Source organism: Megalops cyprinoides, chromosome 2, assembly GCF_013368585.1.
Source record: "Megalops cyprinoides isolate fMegCyp1 chromosome 2, fMegCyp1.pri, whole genome shotgun sequence".
NCBI lineage: Eukaryota > Metazoa > Chordata > Actinopteri > Elopiformes > Megalopidae > Megalops > Megalops cyprinoides.
Genome location: NC_050584.1, coordinates 9,486,566 through 9,509,592, shown reverse-complemented (window position 1 = coordinate 9,509,592; position 23,027 = coordinate 9,486,566). Strand labels below are relative to the sequence as shown.

The 23,027-nt window shown below is 38.3% G+C and overlaps 1 protein-coding gene across 2 annotated transcripts in view; it reads right to left on the bottom strand.

Moving 5' to 3' along the window:
* scn5lab (sodium channel, voltage gated, type V-like, alpha b) overlaps window positions 1-23,027 on the bottom strand; it is a 112,044-nt gene that overhangs the window by 75,167 nt on the left and 13,850 nt on the right. For both annotated transcript variants that reach the window (XM_036522610.1, XM_036522609.1), the window contains exons 5-8: window positions 20,612-20,703; window positions 17,636-17,878; window positions 15,285-15,348; window positions 127-268 (exon numbers count right to left, since the gene is read on the bottom strand). In XM_036522610.1, coding sequence (XP_036378503.1) covers window positions 127-268; window positions 15,285-15,348; window positions 17,636-17,878; window positions 20,612-20,703 — 541 coding nt within the window. The remainder of the gene's footprint in view (window positions 1-126; window positions 269-15,284; window positions 15,349-17,635; window positions 17,879-20,611; window positions 20,704-23,027) is intronic.

Here is a 23,027-nt window from a genome sequence, read left to right as displayed (position 1 = left end):
GCTACAAAATGGCTTTATTTTGTTCAAGTGGCAACTGATTTGGGAGTAAATATTTTCAAACCATGCAACACTCAATAGTGTTGCATGGAAAACAGGGGCATCATGGGTAATGTTGCTATTATTTACCTGATGATAGAGATTTTCCCAGTAGTCCTGTGTCATGAGACGAAAGAGTGATAGAAAGGCCCAGCCAAAGGTGTCAAAACTTGTGTAACCATAATTAGGGTTTCTTCCTGTCTTCAAACATTCAAATCCATCAGGACATTTCCTGTAAAACATACCAAACGATATTGCTCAAATGCATATTTATAGTACATCTTGTGTGTCAGAACAAGATTTTAACAGCAGAGCTGAACACTGTTAGTGATGCTGTTGTTAAAAATCACTGATACATTCACCAGAATAACTTCCTCTTTCTTCTTGGGCTGGGGACTTGCAGGAATTCAACCCAATGGTAGATTCCAGACATACATAAGCTGTTCCAGCAGCACTAATGTGCTAACATTCATTGGTGAATCTTTATCCACAAATGTTGTGACCCAAAAGTTACAGCAGCAACATCAGCACATGCAAAACAAAAAACAATGAGGGACAAGAAAATTCCACTGCAGCCGAATTACGTCTGCTAGATTTGGCCCAGCCCTGTGAAATCTAGGCTAAGTTTTTTCTTAAGGGTGTAGACAATGCTCACTCTCCCTCCCACGAAAACAAGCTGCCCATGTCTGCCCAGCACACACACTCACTTATTACTATTCTGTCATCCAGCTCTCCTTCGCTTGTTGTCTCACTAGGAAGAGGTCATAAAGCTAAACATCCATATGTGGGCCAGCAAGTTTATCCACACACAAAGAGTTAATGTGCATTATTACTGGTCTGGAGTGCAGCTGCAAAACGAATTTTAGTAGCACTGGTTACAGGAGGATACAGCAGGTCAGGGGAGAATCAGGTTCATTAATTAAAGTAATATGTACTGCAACAGCCTACAGACTTAGGCTGTTTTTGTAAGAGGGGGAAGGTTTTGAGGCAACTAAATGCTAAATAATTTTTCTGCTATGCAACTCATGTACTTTGTTTTTTAAAATAATTAGGAGATAAGCCTTAATTTAGTGGATCAGAGCAGCCACTTTATTTTCCTTTTGTCCTTTTCCATTGAATGTTGAGGGGAGATTCCTTATGGCTAACAGTGCACTCGTGTGACGTTTTTCCTGTTCAGTCATTTCCGAGATGTGAATATCTATCTCAACACTTGACTCAATATTCTGAGGGCATGGGCCCGTGATACCAGGCAGAACAAACATTACATAAACTGTGCTGAATGTTTTGCAAACAGAGCCGACGTCTCATGGTTTCCCACGGCGAGCCCTTTGGATTAAAAATAAACAGACTGACTCAAGCAGCTTCCGTGACGCGTCTCGCAAGACGGCCAGCTTCGGTTCCGTCCACGTGAAAGCCAGAGCGGCGGAAAGGGCGAGCGACTCTGGCACTTGAGCGCTGTTGAGCTGTGATGCGGTCACATGGTGGCTGGCGGGGCTGAGAGCGAGATGGAGCTGAGAGGACATGGCGCCGTCGGCGTGTGACCGCCACCAGGGCCCCCCAGCTCGCCGAGTGTCAGGGTGTGGGGCGATGGGCCCTATCGCCGCCAGGCACCTCACCGTGTCTTTGGAGGACGTGTTAATGGACAGGCCTGCCTCGATGATGTTTTGACGGGGGGCCTCAGTTTTACTTGAGTGACATCCTCTGCTCCTGACTCTACAGCATGAACTGCACATATATAACCATATATAAAGGCACCCATGTTAACATGTTCACATATGTTCACGTGGGTTTATATTAAAGTAACTGTATACTTTTAAGCTGTAAAATCATTTAACGTACAATTTACATAGCATAATTCTTGAGCTCACTCATATGTAGAACAATGTATATATGAACAATCCGTTTTAAAGTTACAGTATGTTGAGTGCTTCATAGCCTTCTAGAGCTGCACCACTGACCACTGAGCATTGTATGACTTGGAAATCATTATGGAATTGGTAACACAATAAGATTGCCCAGTTTCAAAACTGTAGGTCAGTCCCGACTCAACTGATTCTGCAACAGCTCAGTCATTCAGTGTATCAGGTTCACTAACAGTAAACTAGCTTGCAATTTTCAAGAATCACAGTACATGTAGCACACTATATGGCATCCAGCATCTGTTCAACTCGGGCTGTTTTTCATAGACTTTGTTAACAGCAAAAAGTGCTATCTTCTGAATTTGTAAATAGGGTGGTATGATATTACTGAAAGTACCAAGCGGGTTCAAGTCTGAATCAAAACCAAAAAGACTCCATTTTCCTCTACCACAGCTTAATGGCCAGATTTAATAGCCTCATTGTTTAAAGCAAATGATGGACTGAGATCTGCATAGGAATTTTTAGGTCTTTTAAGTCTAGTAACATGTCATAGCAAGCATATAAATTAAAGTGAAAGTATGTCCGAAAACCTCTTTGTGAATTATGTTCGTTTTATTTGGAGCTAGGACTTAAAACCAAACCAGACCTCAGGAAAGCACTAAAATGTACCAGAGCCAAAGGGATTAGAGGGAGGCAGATGGGAAAGTTTTAGTTTGAACCATCCATGTTTCTCTGGCTCCAACCCTTTACAGAGTGTGGAGATATTATGGGAAAGGTTAGCACCGTACTCCAAGCTAATGACAACCCTGCTGTCATCTCAGTTTCAGAGCAAAGTAATTTAGTAATGGCCCAGCACAGCTGAGTACAAGTGCACCATTTTCAGAACATTTGCAAAACTGACTTGACAAATCTCACTGTATCAGCTGTCCATTTAAGAGAACAGCCAATGACTTACAGAGGGAAACAGGGAACCTGCAGTGTCACAAGCAAGGCAGATGAAATGGAGATGAAAAAAACAAACAGGTAGCTACACTGTAGGCCCCTTGTCCTACCATTTGAACAAGCGCAGCACCACAAAACAATGTCACTTTAAATAAAAATAATCACTTTGTAATGCTCTCAGAAAAAGATCCACTTGGCATCACAGCTTGCTGTTATTTTCTTTATCCTCACTTCCACCTGAGAAGAACTCAACTCACTTCTTAGAAAATGGGTTGCGCTACAATGCCATTCATGTGATTTTAATCATTTTCAGATTCAACTAATGCAAAAGCACATGTCATGGAGGCTACAGTTTGAATAAAACATGAATTCATTTTATGTTACTACACTGTTTTGTTTTAACTGTGAAGAAAGCCAAACAATTATGACACAAGACCTGTAAAACTGTAAAAGCCCATTAAAGAGGCTCTGAAATAATTGTGATTTTTGTTGTGGTAGGCAATTTCCAAAAGTTTAATCAGTGAATGTGAGGTGAGAGTAAGATTTTCAGTAGTAACAAAGCCACAACTTTTACTCCACAATTTAAATGAACATAATAAAAATGACAAATACATTGTGCTGGAGTCAAACCCTACTGAATATAAGCTAGACAAGAATTTTTCAAGACAGAAATGCCAAAGCAAAACTCAAGCTGAAGGTTGGAGGGGGTATGAAGTTACTTACTTGTTTGTGATGCTGTTCATACAGTTTTATTCACACAGGAATAGTAAATCTTTGGTATTTAAGGGTAAATTTCGCAATTGGTCCAAAGAATGCTGAATTATACACATACCTCTTCAATACTGCTAACAATACCAATTCAGTCTAAGACACACAGATACAGAAAAAATATTTAACCCTAGGACACATGAATGTTTAAAATGAAAGCCTATCCTAAAGAGAATATTCAAACACCGTTTTCCTTTAACATGATACCTCACTGAACTTGATAAACAGCCTTGAGTGGACTTTAATGTTTTTACATATGCACTGTGAAACTACTTCAATAGATGGATGTTTAGATCACTGTTTAATGAGTGTCATGGAAAGAAAGAAAACATAAATAATAAACATATGCTATTACTTGTAAAGTGAGATCCTTAAAAGCATCAATAATCAAAAAAGTACCAAAACAATTAATAAAAAGTACCAAACAAAATGTTGCAATGAAGTATATTCTCTTTAAATAAATAACAGTAATAGCTAAAGATAAATGTATTTGAAATAACTTTGTGTATTATGTCTGTATGTACACTATATATATATATATATATATGTGTGTGTGTGTGTGTGTGTGTGTGTTTATGGTATGCCATAAGATATTTTTTATATTCACATGACAAATTACAAAGTATTATTTGGATACTGTATGTAAAGGATATCACTAAAATAGGGTGGGTGCACATACACACACACACACACACACACACACACACACACACACACATTGCAAATCCAACACTCCAACGTGAGGTGAACATAAATCTCTCTGAATCCTCAGATGAATGACTATAAACACGATATGGCACGATTAGTATCGTTGTGGCAGTGATTGAGGCTCGGCGCAGAGCTGCATGGAGAATCTGTAAGAGGAACTGTTTTCACTCAGCACCAGGGCAGCTGGGAGCCTGATGGGTGATATGGCCGAGGCAGCGGCATTCTGACAGGGGCTATTTTAGACAACACCGAGCCCCTCTGTCCTGTTCGGGTCCAACAGGGATACAGCAAGGCCAGGAGGAGAGGGTTTTACAATATGGTTAGGTGCTCCTTTCTGTAAGCTAATGCGGATCCCCTTTTGCCATTTCCAACTGATTGCCCTTTCACAAATGTGCACTATGCCAGAAGGCTGTGTTATTAAGCATTAGGGACAGTCAGTATTGAGTGTACCTACTTCCTGTGGATGTCTGCCACAAGCCTAAATTCAAATGACACCCGCACTCTTCCAGATAGCTCAAATTGCAGTTTTGACATGTACACCAATCAGATCCCCTTCATACACAAATAGGAAGCAATGCCTTGAAACGAATCAGCACTAATAAAGACCTGAACTGCCTTGCTAGTGGTGTACCTGACAGCATAAAATCATCCTTAAAAGAAAGAAAAAAGTTAATGAAACTCTACAAGCCAGTCTTGTGGGATGTCCCCAGTGCGAAAACAGGTAGGTTTGCTTCGGAAGCACTTTGTTGGACTGCGCAGGACAGAGTGCCTGCTCCATTTTAGATTTTTTTTTTTTTAAATACAGCAAAGAACGACTATCAGAGCGCATGCCTTGGATGAAGCGAGCAACAGGGACATCACCAGCCCCCCGCTCCGGCCCTCTTCCTGGCCACAAGCGAGCTCCCATTCTTGGCAGAGGACCCGCGGAGGGGATTGCGGGAGCTGGCATCTGTGCTCTCAGGGGTCAGCGAGAAGGAACATTGGCTGAAGTTGAGTCACCCTTTCCCCTGCAACAACAAAGAGTGTCCGGGGCAGGCTTCAAAGCCCAGCCATGTGAGGCAGGGGCACCCACGTGGGCCCTTCCATGCTCTCAGCTCAGATATCTGCAAAGGTTCACCGGGTGACCACATAGCCCCACCAGCCAGCTACATCAGAAAGCTACACGGTCATCTCGGTGTGTCTCAGTGTGGGTCTGTGGTGCACTGAAGATAGGAACAATTTGTAAATTGGTCTCCAGAGGCCAAAACTAAAATACAGAACTTCCGTTCAATTACTCACTTAAATGCATATTAATCAAATGTAAAATGAGTCACAGGCACAGTTATGCCAGTAAAAGGTGACATCTGATATTGAAAGCATTTGTTAATGTAATGTGGGAGCATTTAAAAGTTTCTCTACTGGAATTTACATATGAGACAGCCTACTGTAGCCGTACCTACTGTATATTGAAGCCGGTGACATCTCGGCTCAGACAGGAAATGGAATGATAAGAGGCATATGAGTTAATATTATGCACCAAGGTACTAGAATCGCAAGGTTGCCATGAGGATAAAAGTACTTAAAGTTTCTATAGCAACAGTATCCAGGAGGCTGTTGCCCGTGGAGATTTTTTCTTGTTACATCTGAGTGCTGTTTTTCTGTCTCTCTGGTTCCACTAATGTTTCTAAGAGGGCAGGTAATGCAACTGTAATATCATTATTTACATTTAAGATTTGTCAAAAATTCATCACTGTCCATTGGACATAAATAAAGTATAAAATTATGAAAAGTAAAAAAAGAAACCATGAAACTTCATGTGTAAACTTCATCAGAAAAGCTGATAAATATGGAATATTTCTGGTTCCAGGGTCAAAAATTTTTTTATTGGGATTTTTTTTTTTTAAATCACAGTGTGAACTCCATTTTCATCAAAATGCTTTTCCCAGCCAGATGGTTAAATTGAATTTGGTATGCAGCAATATTAGTCAATATAGATCTGCATGTGTGTATTTCTCATACATGAATATTTAATAGAGATGATTGCATGCACTTCCTGTCACTGCTTTTATGTTAATTAATTTATTGACTTCTCCAGTTTCTCTGTCAATACATATTCACTGTATAATCATTAATCATGTGGCAAGTTACTGGCTAAAGCAGCATTCTCAAGGATTTCCAAAACAACCAAAATCTTCATGCAAAGTATTTGTAGGACAGACTTAGCAAGCCTAAATTATTGACTCACCACTTGAAATTAAATAGAATTAAATTAAATGCATTCAAATGTTCAATAATAATGTTCAAAGACACAGAACATGACTCTAACAAAACTGCCCAAAAGAGAATGTGTTCAAGAATTAATAGCAAAAAATGCATACATAAACAGAATATTTATTTTGTATTGACATACATCGTACTCAGAGGACTACATCTGTGCATCTACATGCCCCTCAGTGGCATCATTGATGGGATAAAATAAAGTTGTTTTTTTTTTCTGACTCACAGTTAATAAAGTACATATTTTTAGCATTACTGTAGAAAGGATTTTATAACTCTGGTCTTTGATGTCCTTTGCTCTAAAACTTTCAGTGAGCCAAAAGCTTAAACCATTGAACAGTTCAGAGGAACATTCAAGTCCCCTGGAAAGGTGCTCAGAAATCAACATTGCATGTTCATTTCAATTATTTTGAATCACCAACTAGCTACCAACTAGCTCTTTTGAGACAATCTTGTTTTCTGTTGCTGTTTTGCAAAATAAAGCTATGACCTATCATTTAACATTGCATGACTAAGCTACAGTATGAGTTGACAGACTAATGTAATCTTTTGAACATCTAAATACATCATAATTACAGTTTATTAATAGTCATGCACTGCATAATTAGAACAAACTCACACCCTGTAATCAACAGTGTAATACATTATGGCAGATGGTCTATTTTTTTAATAGAAATAGTTGGAGTACCAAGAAAATAACAATTACAGTATCAAAGAGAGGAGTTATTTAGTTGCCATCATAACTTAATTGTATCCTTCATGTGGAGGCCAGGGTGGGGATTACTTGTTGGCATGTCCTCAGAAGATTTAAAAATACTCCACTAATAATTCCCCTCTTGATCTGTCTAATACTATGTCTATGCCTCAACTGAACACCACACATCAAAACTATGGCTATAAGCAAGCAACAACAGAAAGAAAACAGTATACGAAAAAGTTACATTAGAAGTAGGTTTTCAGTCCGTCAGTCAGACATAGTAAGCATAACTTTGTCAAGCTATAAAATGTCTTGCTGATCAACACGCTAATTTGAATTTGTATTTGAATGGTGTTCTCCATTGTGAGGTTCCAGTAATGTATACTGTATATTTATCACATGCAATATGGCCACTAGGACATATGACCAAAACACTTGTAATTCATATATTGAGGGATTCTCACTTTAAATACCTACTTACTAAATTTTATTCAGCTACACAAGTCAAAGGTTAGTAGAAACAGTTTCTGTGTGCATGAGCATGTACTTGCTCAACACAATATGGCTGCAAAGGCATGGGACCCAGCTGACTGCCACGTATGATAGTCTTATCACATTGTGAACCTGTCCAAAATATTGTTATACACAGACCAGACTTTCATATGTATCTGTATGCATGTTTGCAATATGGCTGACATACCATTTGAGGTTTCATATTTTAATCCACATTTCAAAATGATGTCACATGGTGAACCTGTTTGCAAGCTTTGAGATTTATACAAATAATTCTCTAGATTAAATGAAATTGACACAAATTTGTCATTTTCAATATAGTTGCTATGTTATATGACCGATCCAACTGATCTTACATTGACATCAAAGACATTACAAATTAAATCTGAACTATTTCTTTGGAATTCCATTTCTGCACTATCTTGGACTTTGAAGGGCCAATATGAATATCCTGAGATGTTTATCTTGGACACATGCAAATAGGAGCAATTTATTGAATAAAGGATTATTTTGGACAAATTGGATATGGTTTTACGTGAATGTAGAGAGTAAGCCTAATAAGCAGTCATTTTCATTAGAATCAGACAACATCAGTATTTGAAAAAAAAAAAATAACAAGAACAACAGACTTCCAGCAACTATATATTGTAAACCTAAAAAGTCACCATGATAAAAGTATTTTGTTTAGGCTTTCAGAGAGGACTTTCATAGATAAAATAACCCACAGTAGTTTATACTAGTAAAACATTTTTTTTTCATCTGAACAGCTAAAGTTTCAAATACCTCTCCAGCAGGTGTTAAACATTATAGCATTGCCATGGTGATAATCACACATTCCCTTCCAGAATGAGAGAATGCAAGATGAAGAAAGGAAAAAGGAGAGAGAGAGAATGGGGGGATAGGAGAGAAATAGAGGCAGTAATCTTCACTTTGCGGTTAAGGTCAGAGCAGCCATTAACAAACCCATTAGGGAGAAGCAAAAGAGCTTAAAAAGGGATAAAATGTGACTAAAGTGGGGAAATCCTTTCTGTGAATAGGGAGGCTAAACAGAACTGCTGTTTGCAAGCATCCAGTTTTTGGAAGCATGTTCTAAATCAGAACTCACGTGTGAGTTAAGCACAGCAATATATGCCATGTTTGTTGCTTTCAGATTTAATTTCTTTGTGTGTGGTGGTGGTGGTGGTGGTGGGGTGGGGGGTGGGGGGGGGTAAGGGGTTTTCTTAATGTTTGCATGTTAGATGTATTGCATTACATTGCATCTCTACGATTAGTTTTAAATCCACAGCTTGACGATGGCATTGGACATGTGAGCAAATCAGCTGTGTTGAAAGGCAGCCAAAACAAGCAGCCAGTGGTGTTTGACCAGCTTTTGGAAGGCACTGGGGGAATTGATTACAGAGAAAGGCATGTATAGACATGGCAGGACTGCCAAATCGGGTAGTGACACAGAGACCCAGCACTGCTTCTGGATACTGAAACAACTTTACTTCTTCAAATCCCCATACAAATGTCAGAAAAAATAGTACTGATGGATAAAATCTAGGGCGTTATGAAAGTTTCAAAAATCAAAATCCCAAAATTTTGCAGTTGAATTAATCGCAGCATGTTTATATGGCACAAATTAAATTAGCATGACCTCTGACCTGAAAGTGACTTGGAGAACTGACTACACTTGTCCCTTTCAGCACAATTCAAACTGGCAAACGCCAAACTGGCAAAATTGCCAGTGTGTGTGATAGCAAAAAGATATATTATGTAAGCTGTAAAAAGGTGTCTGTTGTAAGATATTTTCAGTGCTGGACAGGATTTTCTTTCTTGTGTGATTGTTACCACATTGAGTTAATTTAATGAAGTATTTATTTTGATAGTTCACAGACACTGCTACAGCAGACAGTTTCTTTTGCAGAGTGGGGCTGTTTCTAAATCTGAGAAATCATTGTGAAACCTCTACTAAAGAGAGCAGTGCCTGTCTTCTCTGAGCTGTCAGGTCTGACTCTGCTGACCAGTCTCAATGGCCAGGCTGTGATCACTGAGCCTGTACTTTGTTAAGTTTTAAGAGGCAGTCTGCCATGTTTTAAGAGGTAGTCTGCCACGATGTGCTGTCTTTTCCAGGGCCTGATAGGATTCGAGTTTGCTTTGAGCTTTTGCACGTGTCACGACAGGTGATTCAGTTTTGTCTGCAGTTTATTTGTTTGACAAACTGTGTATTTGAGAATGATGCCCCGAGTCTGTTTATTTGTGTTATTTGTATCTAAGTCTGGCTATTACTTCAGTGAAGCTGAAAAGACTGTTCTCAGGGCTGGCCCAGTTCATACCATTTCACACCATTCTGGTGGAATAATTTTTTTTTTTAATAGAGTGTAGTTCAATTGCTCTTGAATGTCAAGTAGTAAATTATATTATCCTAATTTAACAATTTTCTTTTTTTATTTTATAAGAGTATTTTGTGTTTCAGTGTTTCATGGGTTTCAGTTGGGTCCTATTTTGCCCCACTTGTCCCTCGCCCCATATAATGCAATAGACTGTATTTGTCTAAGGATTTTTCCTTTAACTGGTTAAAAAAACAGACCCCAGATTAACAGCTCAGTGACAGTGTATGGTTCACACATAAAATAAGCCTTTCCAGTTCTAAAAGGGCACCAGTTCTTCCTTTCTGATAAAGCCCAACTTTGCTCAATGGGACATTTTATCTGTAGTGGGCACAAGCTGTATTCTGTGCTGGAAGCCGTGTTATCTCCCTGTGAGACTGACAGATATGCCTTTCTCTTGCGCTGGCTTCAGGCTGGTGCTACAATCAACATGTACAAGCCCTGCAATAATTTAAAACAACGCACCATTAAGCAAGGCAGCTACCACTGTGCCAGGCAAATAATTCAGTGGAAATGCTTTGCACTTTCCGTCACCTATTGGATGTGTTTGATTTAACCATTTGCGATCTCTGCTGAAACAGAACATCGACCACAGCGACCAGTGCCTACAACAAGAGAAGGAGGTTGTCTGGGTTTCCATCCTGGCACAGTCTCCACAGCATACCAGCAGTTGGTTCACCATAGGGCACCTGGAAGAGCTTTAACAATTCCACCACACACACACCCTTATAACATAATAGGGTAAAGCACTGAATACACACGTGGCAGAAATGTATATTTCTGTCTAGCGATGATTTATTATGATATCCCTTTTTAACATTTCTGTCCACAGCAGTGGGCCTATTTTGCTGTATATCTAGATTTTTTTATTTTTTCTTGATTTCTAATGTTCTGTACTGAATGTTGGATTTTATGGTTCCCCCAACCAACACCCCCCCCCCCCCCAACTCCGAATTGTTCATTGGGACTATAATGATTCGATTATGCCCCTCTTGACATTTCAGTGTCAGAAACTTCAGACATAAAAATGAGTTAATTAAGTGTAAGAGTAATGTATATCTTATATCCAATGTTGTTTTTTATGTTTGTCTGCACAATAAATTGGGACAATAAACATTCAGTTGGCTACAGAGAAATATTAAAATAGAAATTAGTCTTCATCTCTACACTACTGACTTTTTAAAAATATTTTATCTCAATAGCTGTTCTCCATGAAGGTGTTTTGTTGCATCTGTGAAAGTGAAAATTGGTGATAGACATTATTTAGGCTCAAAGTGCCATCTGGGAGTTTGACAGAATGTGGTTTAATCTACATGGCTGTACATATGTTTCTCTTTTGCCCAAAAAGAAAATAGCATAGTGAGCACTTAGTCTTGATGCACAGCAGGGTATTATCAAGATTAAGCTTACTGCATGATAATTTGGCATGTGCCCATGCAAAACTATAAAATGATTAAAATGAGAATAAGCAGCAAGAAAACAAGAAAGCTACCTAGAAATGAGCACACTACTGTACCTCAAATCATTTTCAGAGGGGAACAAAAGATTAACTGCCATACATCTGTGCCAAGGGGATAATATGTTATCTGCGTGAAATACACCCTTAAGTCTTACAGGATGAGATGCGTGAAACTTTCAAAATACAATTGTCACCACTATACACCTAAACACATGCAGTTGAAGTTTATTAGGTAAGTACTAAATCAAATGAAAAGTACTTTGACAAAATTGTTGTTGGTAAGGAAACATTATTGTCTGTGCTATTGCAGAACTAGTTTACTAGACGTTTTGATCTAACCAAGGGCTCAATTTCAACGTCAAGTATTCGTATTAAGGAGGACAGGCAGTCAGCAGTATAGCCTAATTATCTTTTCAATTATTTTCTCAATAATTGGGTTTTCCTTGCTTTCTGTCTTCACACTGTTTTATTATTTGGTTGACTACTTATTATAATCTATATGGAGACAGAAGTAGCTAGCAAGGTATGTCAGTTTGATAAAGTCAGGATTTTAAATATTAAAAAACAGTGACATCAGCTGTTGTGGAAGCCTCCCCTTCATTTTTCTGGTTATTAATCATATAAAAGTTTTATTTCTTGTCAATCATAACCTGACTTATGAACTGAGAAACATGTAGTTATCTATGTTTGTTATACAGATCTTAAACCTAGCCACATGAAGGAAAACTGTGGCAAATTTATTTATCTGGCCATTTAATCTATGCCCCATGCTTCTCCCACCAAAACCACACCAATAACAAATAGGAGGCAGCCAAAAAGTGGGACAGAACAGTTGTAACAGACCTCTGCATGTACTTAATGAAGTCAATTTTCATGAAAAAAGGGGATGTCAAAAAAAAAGCCTGATTAATCAGTTGGGCCAATGTATGAATCACTCCATCTCTATGGTATCTGTGAGTGTGCCTGCATTTATTTTAAGTTGCTACTACCAATGGAAACCAATGCCAAGGTTGGATATAAACGTTGTTAATGTTAATGTATTTTACATGCCAGGGAATCATGAACAAATATATTAAAACACAATGATGGATTATAATGCATTTCATAGTATTTGTTCATCTTTCCCAATTCCAAACTTTGCATACTGTCCATGCCTTTCATGTCTTAGCACAGGGTATGAGTGATTTGAAAACTTCCATAAGGATCTCTTTGGTAATCACAAAAGTCTCACCTCAAGTGACATTTCATCTCATATGCTCATATGCTAACCCCACTAGGTACCATTCGTTCTAGACTGTGAGACTTCTTGAAGCACTTTCTTTTGATTATTTACAAAATGGCAACTTGGTGTGCACCACCCCTTGGGATTAAACCTTAACGCAGATGGGTATTTAGTTAAAAAAAAAACCCAGATCTTGCCCTGGCAACATAGGCATCATCTACCCGTTCTGGTTCCAAAAACGCTTGGGTTTATGGGATTAGTGACGCAGATGATGTGTGGGAATATTTAGCATGTACGACACAACCCTGTTTAATTTGCATCAGGGCTGCTGATGATTCAAGAGAATGGGAGTGTTCTTCATCCTTGAAGATGCAATCAAGTACGACTGTGAGAGGCAATACAGATATCAATCCAGTCCTCTTTTTCTCCCACAAAAAAAGCTTTTGTGAACACAATCACATACATGTCCATAAGAGGGGAAAATAGAATCAGAGTTATGTAAAAAAGATGGAAGGCAGAAATTAAATGGTCCCCAACTACACATCGGTTCTAACTGGTCTGGTTTATAAATGCTTGTTTGTCAGAGCAAGCCCTTTCCCTGTTTGAAAGAGAACCTCCGATTGTGCTTTTTAAGCTCTCAGATAAAGTAATTCAATTTGTATGAAACATATTTTCTCAGTTTGCATTTGTGCATAAACAGATGACAAAACAGACAAAACCTCAAAATCCCAGCTTTAAATCTCTTCTTTGACATGATTCAGCATGATTAAACTCCTGACAACACAGCCAATGATCAGCACAAAGCACTTTGTATCTGATGTTTAGAGCAGATAATCTTGCCTGTTGCTAATGATAGTAATAGTGACATTATCTTATAAGTAGATTCACTTTCCTCTTTGTGAGTAGCTACAGGTAGGAGTTAGGTCACATGGGCAATTTTAAATTTAGAATAGCTGTTCTCATACAAAATGTATCATTTTTCTACAGATATTTTCAAAGCACTGTTCCATAATGCACATACGCTTACGATATAATGTGCTATATCTTTCCATTAAAATTGTTTTTGAATAAAGAAATAAATAAAGCTCAGACACTGACCAACATATGACTAACATACTGTTTGTATTAAACCACATGGAGGAAAATAAGAAAAAAGTAGTTAAATTTAAGTCAGGCAAGCTCTGCATACCTCTACCATGTACATCCTCAGCAATTCAAACATCAGCCGTGCTTTCTTGAAACTGACTGCTGAAAGGATTATTTCCAATAGACAGCAAATTAGTACCTGCAGATGGCTAGACAGGGGTCATAGGTCACATTTGGAAATGTTAACCATGGTCCCTAATGGCCAGCCCCTGATGCTGTCGCTAAAGTGGCAGCTGGGCATTAGCATGTTAAAGGATCATGGACATGGGAGTGATTAGCCAACACATGTTACCATATATGCACTATTTGCATTCTCTCAGAATGGCCACCCTTCAGATTCATGGAAACAATGTAATCCATGCAAAACATCACTGGGGACCCCAATGAACAGTCATGATAGAGAGGACAGCACTGCTCTGAATATTGTGAATGTCACCATGAATGCACAACAGTAAGAGAACAGCAGAAGTACCTGTGTTTGTGGAAAACGTAATGAAATACATGTATAAGTGTACGGTATATGTGTCCGACATGTCTACAACAGTCATTGTTATTGTCAGTCACTCAGATAGCTTATATTGCTGGCACATCATCAAAATTATGATAAAATGGACTTCAGTGTGTGTCCATCTTCTTCTAAATATTATATATTTCACCACTTCAATTTTTGTCAATATTCTGTGGTAAAGTTCAGTTAAAATGAAAAAAAGATTAAACCGCTTTCTGTTGGACAAAATCATGTCCCTTCCACTTTTGGGGAAACTGTGACATGCCTTTGTGGAGTGCACTGGATGAACAGAAATTACCTTGGCACTTAGGCCCTATCTCTGACTGTTGTCAGCACTTGTCCTTCGGCACATTTTAAGGATGTAAATGAGGTTAGTGTCATCCCTTGTGTCACAGCCATGCACTGTTTATCAAACGCAGAGCACTTGCTATTGTCATAGGCTAGCTATGTTCATTTTTACCTTGTGAAATCTTGTCTCAAACACTAAGCACGAAATCTTAATCAGGGCTGAATAAAGAGTGATGAAGTATACATGCCCTTCAAAACCTCAAAACCTCTCAAAACCAACTCCCACATTAAACTATGTTTCTTCTCTTACTTTGTGACAGAAACCACAATGCAACACAATGTCCCTCTGGAAAGAATGCTGAAGAATTCGGAGATAAAATATGCAGGTGCCTTTACTTTATAGATTAATATATTCCCAGACCTAAATAGAAATGAACATATACGTTTTTAAGAGCAAATCTCAACACATAATTACCCAAATGATGTGAAAAAGATTAAATTTATATCACTTACCCAGCATCACTTCCATTTCCACAAATTAAGGCATCCTTGGCTCCTTCAACTTTATAGAAATTGTCTGAAAATGAAAAAGTCAATATTGTAGTGAAGATTTAAACCAATACATTTCCCTTTAACTCAAGCACTATAACTATAGAATAACTGAGTTGTAACTTTTCCAAGGTCAAATCTCACATTAGTATCTGCAAGTTTTTGGGTTTGAAATCCTCAACCAGAATAGATACGTATAGATATTTTTGTAAAGCTTGTTGATTCAGTGTTTCTTGCGCAGGGCTGCTCTTTCTGCTGTCTCCTGGGTATGAAAAGCAAGGTAAACATTATCTTACCTTAAACTGGTCAACACTCAAACGTAACATTCACTACCTATGAAATTAAGAGCAGCATTCTTCACTTTTGGCTTTTCAAATGAATATTGTGCATTTGTGTAATTTTAGGGGATATCAGCTCAGTCTACTTAAGGAAATAAATAAATATATAGCATGGCTGTGTTTTACCCACTCTATGCGATTTGGACCTTGAGAGATTACTTGTACAATAGTCTCCATGTCCACTCCGCCCTCCTTCTGCTAAGCAGACAGAACCCTCAAATTATCTTCCCTCATTTTCACAAGATTTCAGTTTCACTCTGTCCCACTCCACTAGTTAAGTGCTCATGGGCGACCGGACTTAAGAGGGTTTGGGAGTGCTTTGGCAACTTTCCCTACCCGTCTTCAGCTGTCGGCATTCCTTTTTTCAACATGGCCTTAAATGTTCTTCTTTATGCTCTGACTCAATGGAGTCTCAAAGCTGCTCTTCAATGTCAATTTTTAGATTGCACATTCATCCATCCAACAGAGTGGGGTTGATTAGGTGCTACTTTTTTTTTCTGAAACAAGGAGAGATAAGAGTCTCATGCCAAGGCTAGAGTCATGTTAGTCTCAAAAACTGCCTGAGGTTGTTGTTTGTTTTTGTGCAGTTTTTTGTATATTTTTTAATGTTGAGCTTCAAAAACTGATGTTTTAAAGATTTAAGCTGCAAGCCAGGACTGGAAATATAACTAAGCATTATAGTGAAAGCCAAGTATTTCAACTGAAATAAATTATTATTATTAATGATCTAGTAGGAATGATAGCTATTTAGTGCAAGGCATCTTATGTAATATCATAAAAAAGATTATCCTTGGATTTAACCAGCTGTTGACAGCCCCCTGAATGTCCACGCAAAGCACAAATTTAAAGCTGGTTTGATAATTACCGACAGTATTAAAAGTAGATGCAGGGGAAATTGAGACATCATTCTTCATTCGCAACATACAGGATATGCAGCCAACATGTTACAAGTAACAATGGCTTTCCTTATACACAACAGTAAGACAGTAAGACCGGCAGTTTGCACAGAGAGTACTGTATCCTGATCAATATGGTCCCAGTATTACTATTTGGGTCAACCTGCAGACATAGCAGATCAAGTATAAGCTCTCTCTCTATGAACGAATGTCACAAAGACAAAAGCCCCTTGGCAGGTTTAATAATTTGGTTTGGTTCCATACTGTTTCCCACACATGCAGGTTTTTTAGTGTCATATCACCAATTTCCCCCACACCTTCCCTGGCCCTCCAGTGCAGGACACTTCAGGCTTATGCCATTATATAAACCAAATGAATTGTGCCAGAGGCAGCAAATATATTCAATTTTCATTTTGGCACAGTGTTGCACTGCTGCCTAATATAAACAGGAAATCACTTCAGACAGGGAGTATCTGGATTATGCTGAAGTTGCATTTTGGTCCAAAGAGCTTTAGTCTGTCATGTTAGAGCCTTTCCTCAGAAATTTGGAAGCAATTCTTTATTTGCAAAAGGCACAAAGCTTATATGGATTAAACATGTTGGGATACCCTCAATCTGACATTTTTTTGTGTCCATATAATGTGTTTCAAGAAAAAAGGCTAAATAGAGGATGTATCTTCAGAGGCAGTGTTTACACTGTATAATATATGTGTGCTCTCTCACTACTTATATTCTGTCATGTGACCCTTTGCCCTCACAATAAAAGCTGTAATTTCAAATTCATTGTCCTATTTAAATAGTAACCTTGAAAAGACTGTGTTTACACAAACACAGAAATTGAGAAAAAAACTAACAAAACCATTTCAGATGTTCCCACAATGTACTATCTAGGTTGCATTGCCCATTAATGAAGACAGCCCAGGTTGACAGCCATGACAACGGTAGGAAGTGGATGCAAGTTAAAGCGTAACCATGCCTCCTAGAATAGGAATTCCTTGAAGAGGGCATTTCTGTGGAGCATCTGCCCCTGTGGATTCCTGCGACAGGGGGACTAAGCACTCGGCGAGAGCTGGCAAGTTACCTTCGTCCTCAATGAAATCATCCACAGAGGGCCAGGTCTTGTTGTTGCAGAAGAAGAAGGTGTCGTTGCCGCGGGTGGCGTTGAGGCAGTGGGCGGTGCTGCGGACACACTTCTGCCGCAGGTTGCCCATGAAGAGCTGCAGCCCAATCAGGGCGAAGACGCTCAGGCAGAACACAGTCAGGATCATGACGTCTGCAAGCTTCTTCACCGACTGGATCAGAGCCCCCACGATGGTCTTCAGGCCTGACAACACCAATCAAATCGTCACAACACACCTTGGACAGACATTCTCGCCAGCAACCCAGTAGTCACCGGTCTGTGTCCTTTATGAATTGTGGGCTGTGAGTGTCATACTAATTTTGTAATTTGTAATAGCAACTCTTAATTTCTTTGGATTTGTAGGCAGCTCTGGGAAGCTTTGGAGGCAGAACTACAGGGTGCCTGATTTTGTCCATTAAGAGTGTCAGAACTACTACAAATAATGACATGTAAACATTTGAATGGCTAACAAATAAAGTATTTTTTTCTTAATCTAAGAATATATAAGCTAAATGTATATAATTGCTGTTTATTGTTAGAATGTATGGTATTTATATGTTCATGTACATGTTATTTGTTATTATTTGTTGTGCATCAAGAAAAGTGAAGAATACAGGAATAAAAATCAGACTTCCAGCACAGGAACATGAACCAAGGAATCTTTAAAAGATATACGACAAATAAATATCATTAAAATGAGAATCATTAATAAATAATAATGTTTTTATTGACATCACACAAAGATTTAACAAAAGATTCACAATCTTCAAAGCATCTATTTCTGTGGTTTTTTTTTAGCTACTTTTGTTGCTAGATTTTTAGTTTGTATACATCAGCTCAATGTACATCAGCTCATTAAGTTTTCATTGGTCCCTTACAGTGGCAATAATTTACTGGATCCGGTCCAATCATATTGAAGAGCTCCAAAGGCAGCAATGATTTATTACTGTTTATATAAAATTACAGTAAATGTATCTTTAAAAACCTCTTTGAATTTCTCATTCTAGATTGTGAATGTTCTTGTTAAAACCCGATACAAATATGAAATTAATGCCAAATATAATTCATTCTGTATTCTTATCACATTATACAAACATAAAATTAAGATACTTCAGGAAAGAGCACCTGCTATTTGAAAATGTTTTCCTGAAAGTGAGATGATCACCTGTTTCTTTCCACTCACTTTCACAATTTCATTTTCTCTACTTACTACAAAACACTTACGTAAAGTGTTTTGAATGGAGCATCAGAAAAAAAAAGTTGCAAAGATTAACACAAACTTGCTCCAGAGGTGTAATTTTTCTTAAATGCTAGTGCTGCTCAGTATTTCCCCAAAAGGGAGACGTGCACTGTTATAACATGAACTTTTTCACATGTTATGTCAAGGGCTGATATTAATTGTTGAGGTAATTTACATGGGAAGAGACATTTGTAATGATATGGAGTTTTGGGACCTCCTTATGAATGAATTATATCATGTACTCCACTAACATTAATCATAGTAACGAAGGACCAAACACAAAAAGGAGACACATGCACATACCACACAACACAAGACAGAGAAAGCCCACACAAACTGTGTCCCCTACAGAAAATGTTGTACAGTGTGAAACATTGTCCTGTTTCTCTGTGCAGTATTAATATTCCTGCTGTTAATTCACAATATGCAGTCATTAACAACAGACGCTGACCATAAATGCCGGGTGATCAAAATATAAAAATGTCAATTGAGACAACAGTCTTACAGGTCCTACATTGAGCTTAGACAACTGTGTACACAACAACCTCCTTTTTTCTTATCACTTAGATGGTTGTTTTTACATTCTGATTCTGACATTAGAATGACTGGAGATGTGGTTTCATGTAGAGCTCAGTATAAACATTGAGTAATGCAGGCAGTTCTAAACCATCACTTCAGTTCTGCCCTGTACAGCAGAAGGTATAGGCCAATGGAAGTCGGCCATCTGAGCCCAACACACCAGCACAGCCACATCCCCACAGCTCTATTATGGCTTCCCACATCACTGTAAATCAAAGATGCTGTGGCCCTGGAAAGAGTCTACTGGGAGACTGGTCCTGGAAAAGATCATTACTTTTCATTGGCATTAGGTACTTATCTGAAAACTGGTTTAAGTTTCAAAAGAAATTTTCTTAATAAAAAGTCCATTAATTCATGACACAAATGGAAATGGACCATTTTATGTCCTGCACAATGTTTATTCATTAACAGTTTCCACTGAAAGACAGCGTCTGGTGTGAATGGTGCTTTTACCATGCAAACTCTGGTAACTGTCTAACTACCCATGCCTGTTAAATGTTAAACACTAAGGTTGAATGAAACCTGTGAATGAGGTGACAAAAGCCTCAAGCGTTTTGGCAGAGGTCAACTGAAACAATATCCTTCTCCTATTTTTTCTGTATTTGTATGTAGGATTATTTGTAGTTATAAAGGAGTTTCTGGTTCATAGGACAAAAAAACTGTTACATACACAATATGGTGTTCAACGATAAATTAATAAATTTGCTCTTGCAAATGGCTTTAGAAAATTTTAACCACTATGCAAAAAGCATTTTGCTTTAAATAAATATTCTATTATCAGGTTCAATTAATATCATTGAAGTAACTTGAAGTTTATTGTACTTTCAGGTCAAATAATATATTACAATAATGCTGGGGTATTCATACCTTGGGATTCCTAACCAGTTATCTGAGCTTCTGTGTGAGCACAATTAAATGCATGCCTAAAGAGATCCGCCATTGTTTTTCTAGATTATTAAGGCACAACACCACTCGCAGGTCTCATTTCCTACACCTTTTGACATTTCCCATCATTAAAAAAAAAACAACATGATTATCTCTAGTTAGAGAAAAGAGGAAATGGCAGGTAGGTTTTGTTTTTCCTTAAAGGCAGCCTTAGTGTTTAACTCCCTTCTCACCTGGAATGACAGAGATAGTTTTCAGTGCTCGCAGCACTCTGAACGTTCTTAACGCTGAGACATTGCCCAGGTCCACAAACTCAGTAACATATCTGCAATAAGCGAAAGTCACACATACAATGACAGTGCACCATCAACAGGCAAACATAGTGAGAGGACAGGGGACAGGATGGGATTGGTTCAGGAGAGGACAGGAGGAGAGGCCGGGGAGGGGCCGTAGGGGGCGTGGCATGTTCAGCTGGACAAGAGCGACAATGCAACCTGCTTCCAGAGAGCAGAATCTCTTACCTGGAATTACCGAAATAGTTTTCAAAGCTCTGAGGACCCTGAATGTTCGTAGCGCTGAAAGATTGCCTACTTTTATAAATTCGGTTAGAAACCTGCAGGATCAAATTAAGAGTTATTTGGAAGAACAGGACACGTAAAAAAAAAAATGTCATTTGGTGATCCCTTCCCCAAAGTAACTGCAGAGGCTTCATGAATGTTTTTTTTTCTTTCTTCACATAAGTTCCTTGACATCAGATATTATGTGAAATGCCAGTGTTGTGCTATTCCACCAGCTGCTTAAATTTGGAGGAGAAATCAAGTCATCTGGACCCAGAGGGCTTTATTCCATATGTGATTTCATCCGCTTTGACCATTACACTGATTGAAATAAAAATGGAGAGTATCATGGGTATGCTGGCAAATTCAAGATGTATCACATGTAGTGTCAACAGATGTAATGGCAAGGCTTGGGCAGCATTAGAAAGCAAATATATTGCGTATATTATTAATCAAACATTTGCACATCAAGTCCATAACCCAGATAGTCTTTTATATAAGAATCTGAGGTTTTGAGTCTCATAACAGATATCACCTTAATGGCTATCCTCCCAGCCATCAGTTTGGATTTAATAAGGCTGACACTGGGAAGTTGGCCTTTCAGCATCTGAGAGGTGGCTTGACTTATGTACCACAGGCTTGCTAGGAATTCACCTGACCCTGTGCAGTATCTAGTTCAAGGACGACTGCTCTGTTCAGGAAAAGAAATAAAACTATAATGAGAAAATAGCACTTGATCACAGTGGGGACTATGAATTGTCTCTACGCATAATCTCCAAGGACATTGTGAATGTTTTGATCGACAGGGATTACATTTTAATGAATAATCCATCCTGATTAAACAATCAAACTGGCAAAAAGGAATTGAAAAATATATATGAATATAGATAAAACATTGTGCATGTGGTTAAGATCTTCTATGTCTCATTGTGCTTTAGAAAAGTCATTATAGGTAACTAGACAGCCGGTCTGAGCATTTGATTAAAATGCAAAAAGGAAATTGCCTCTGAAGTTTGGCCCACTTTTTGTGATGTGTGACCCTTGTTTTTTTATTCAGCTAATCCTCCTCTGATTTGTCCTGAGCCATAATGTGGCATAGACAGGTTTTATGCTTAATCCCAAAGAGGGTACCTGTTTCTCTGTTCCACACTGTCTCACTGGGCACAGACAGCATAACACACATTCAATTAGGCATTTTGTCTGAATACAAAGTTAGTGTAAGACTTGCACCTCTTACACCTCTAGTAAAGCTTATACCTGCTGTCACCTCCTCAAATAGACACCATTTATGTCCTAATCTCCTCCTCTGGACTTTTTCAAAAATCCCTTCTGAGGGAAAAACAAATGACAGATTTCTAGGTCACATTTGGGCTCTGTTCTTTTTCCCAAGAGGAAAGGCTATCTCTGCTGTCCCTCAGGGGCCAGAGGGGTAGTTTGTCAGAAACATCAGCACTTTACCACTTACTCAAGAGCATGCTTGCTAAAGAGGGAAGAGGGCAGCATTTATATTTTTCACCACAATCCCACCTGATACATTTGTTGTTGAAACCACTGCAATGGTAAAACATTCCCTTGAAAAACTCTGCTCAAAGTAAACTGTCTTTGCCATAAAACATATAAGGAGCAACAGCTACAAAAAAGGTGACTTTAGAAAAGAACCTCAAGATATCAAGATTGTGTGTCTGTGTATTTTACTCTTGTCCATAAACATCAACAACTTCTAAAGCGCGAGTTCTCCTGGTTTTCACCAGCTATATAATTTAGTGAAATACGATGTAATTCGCAACAGAAGTAAATTGAGATGAAAGATACAAAATAAACACATTTTAGGTTGCATTAAAAATGTAGGAAACAAAAGCTTGCGTTGCTTTCATCTTACCATATATAGGTGGTAAGTAAGTAACTTCTAACTTTTTAATTGTATATACATACTTGCTAAACGACAAACATTTGACTGTTTTTATATATAAACAGTTAAACATTCAGGGAACAATAAATGTTTGACTTTTATTCTCATTATCAGGCATTATACTTTAATCTTTATTTGTGTTGGTGTTCAAGGCCATATCTGTGTCACCATACATGATGATAA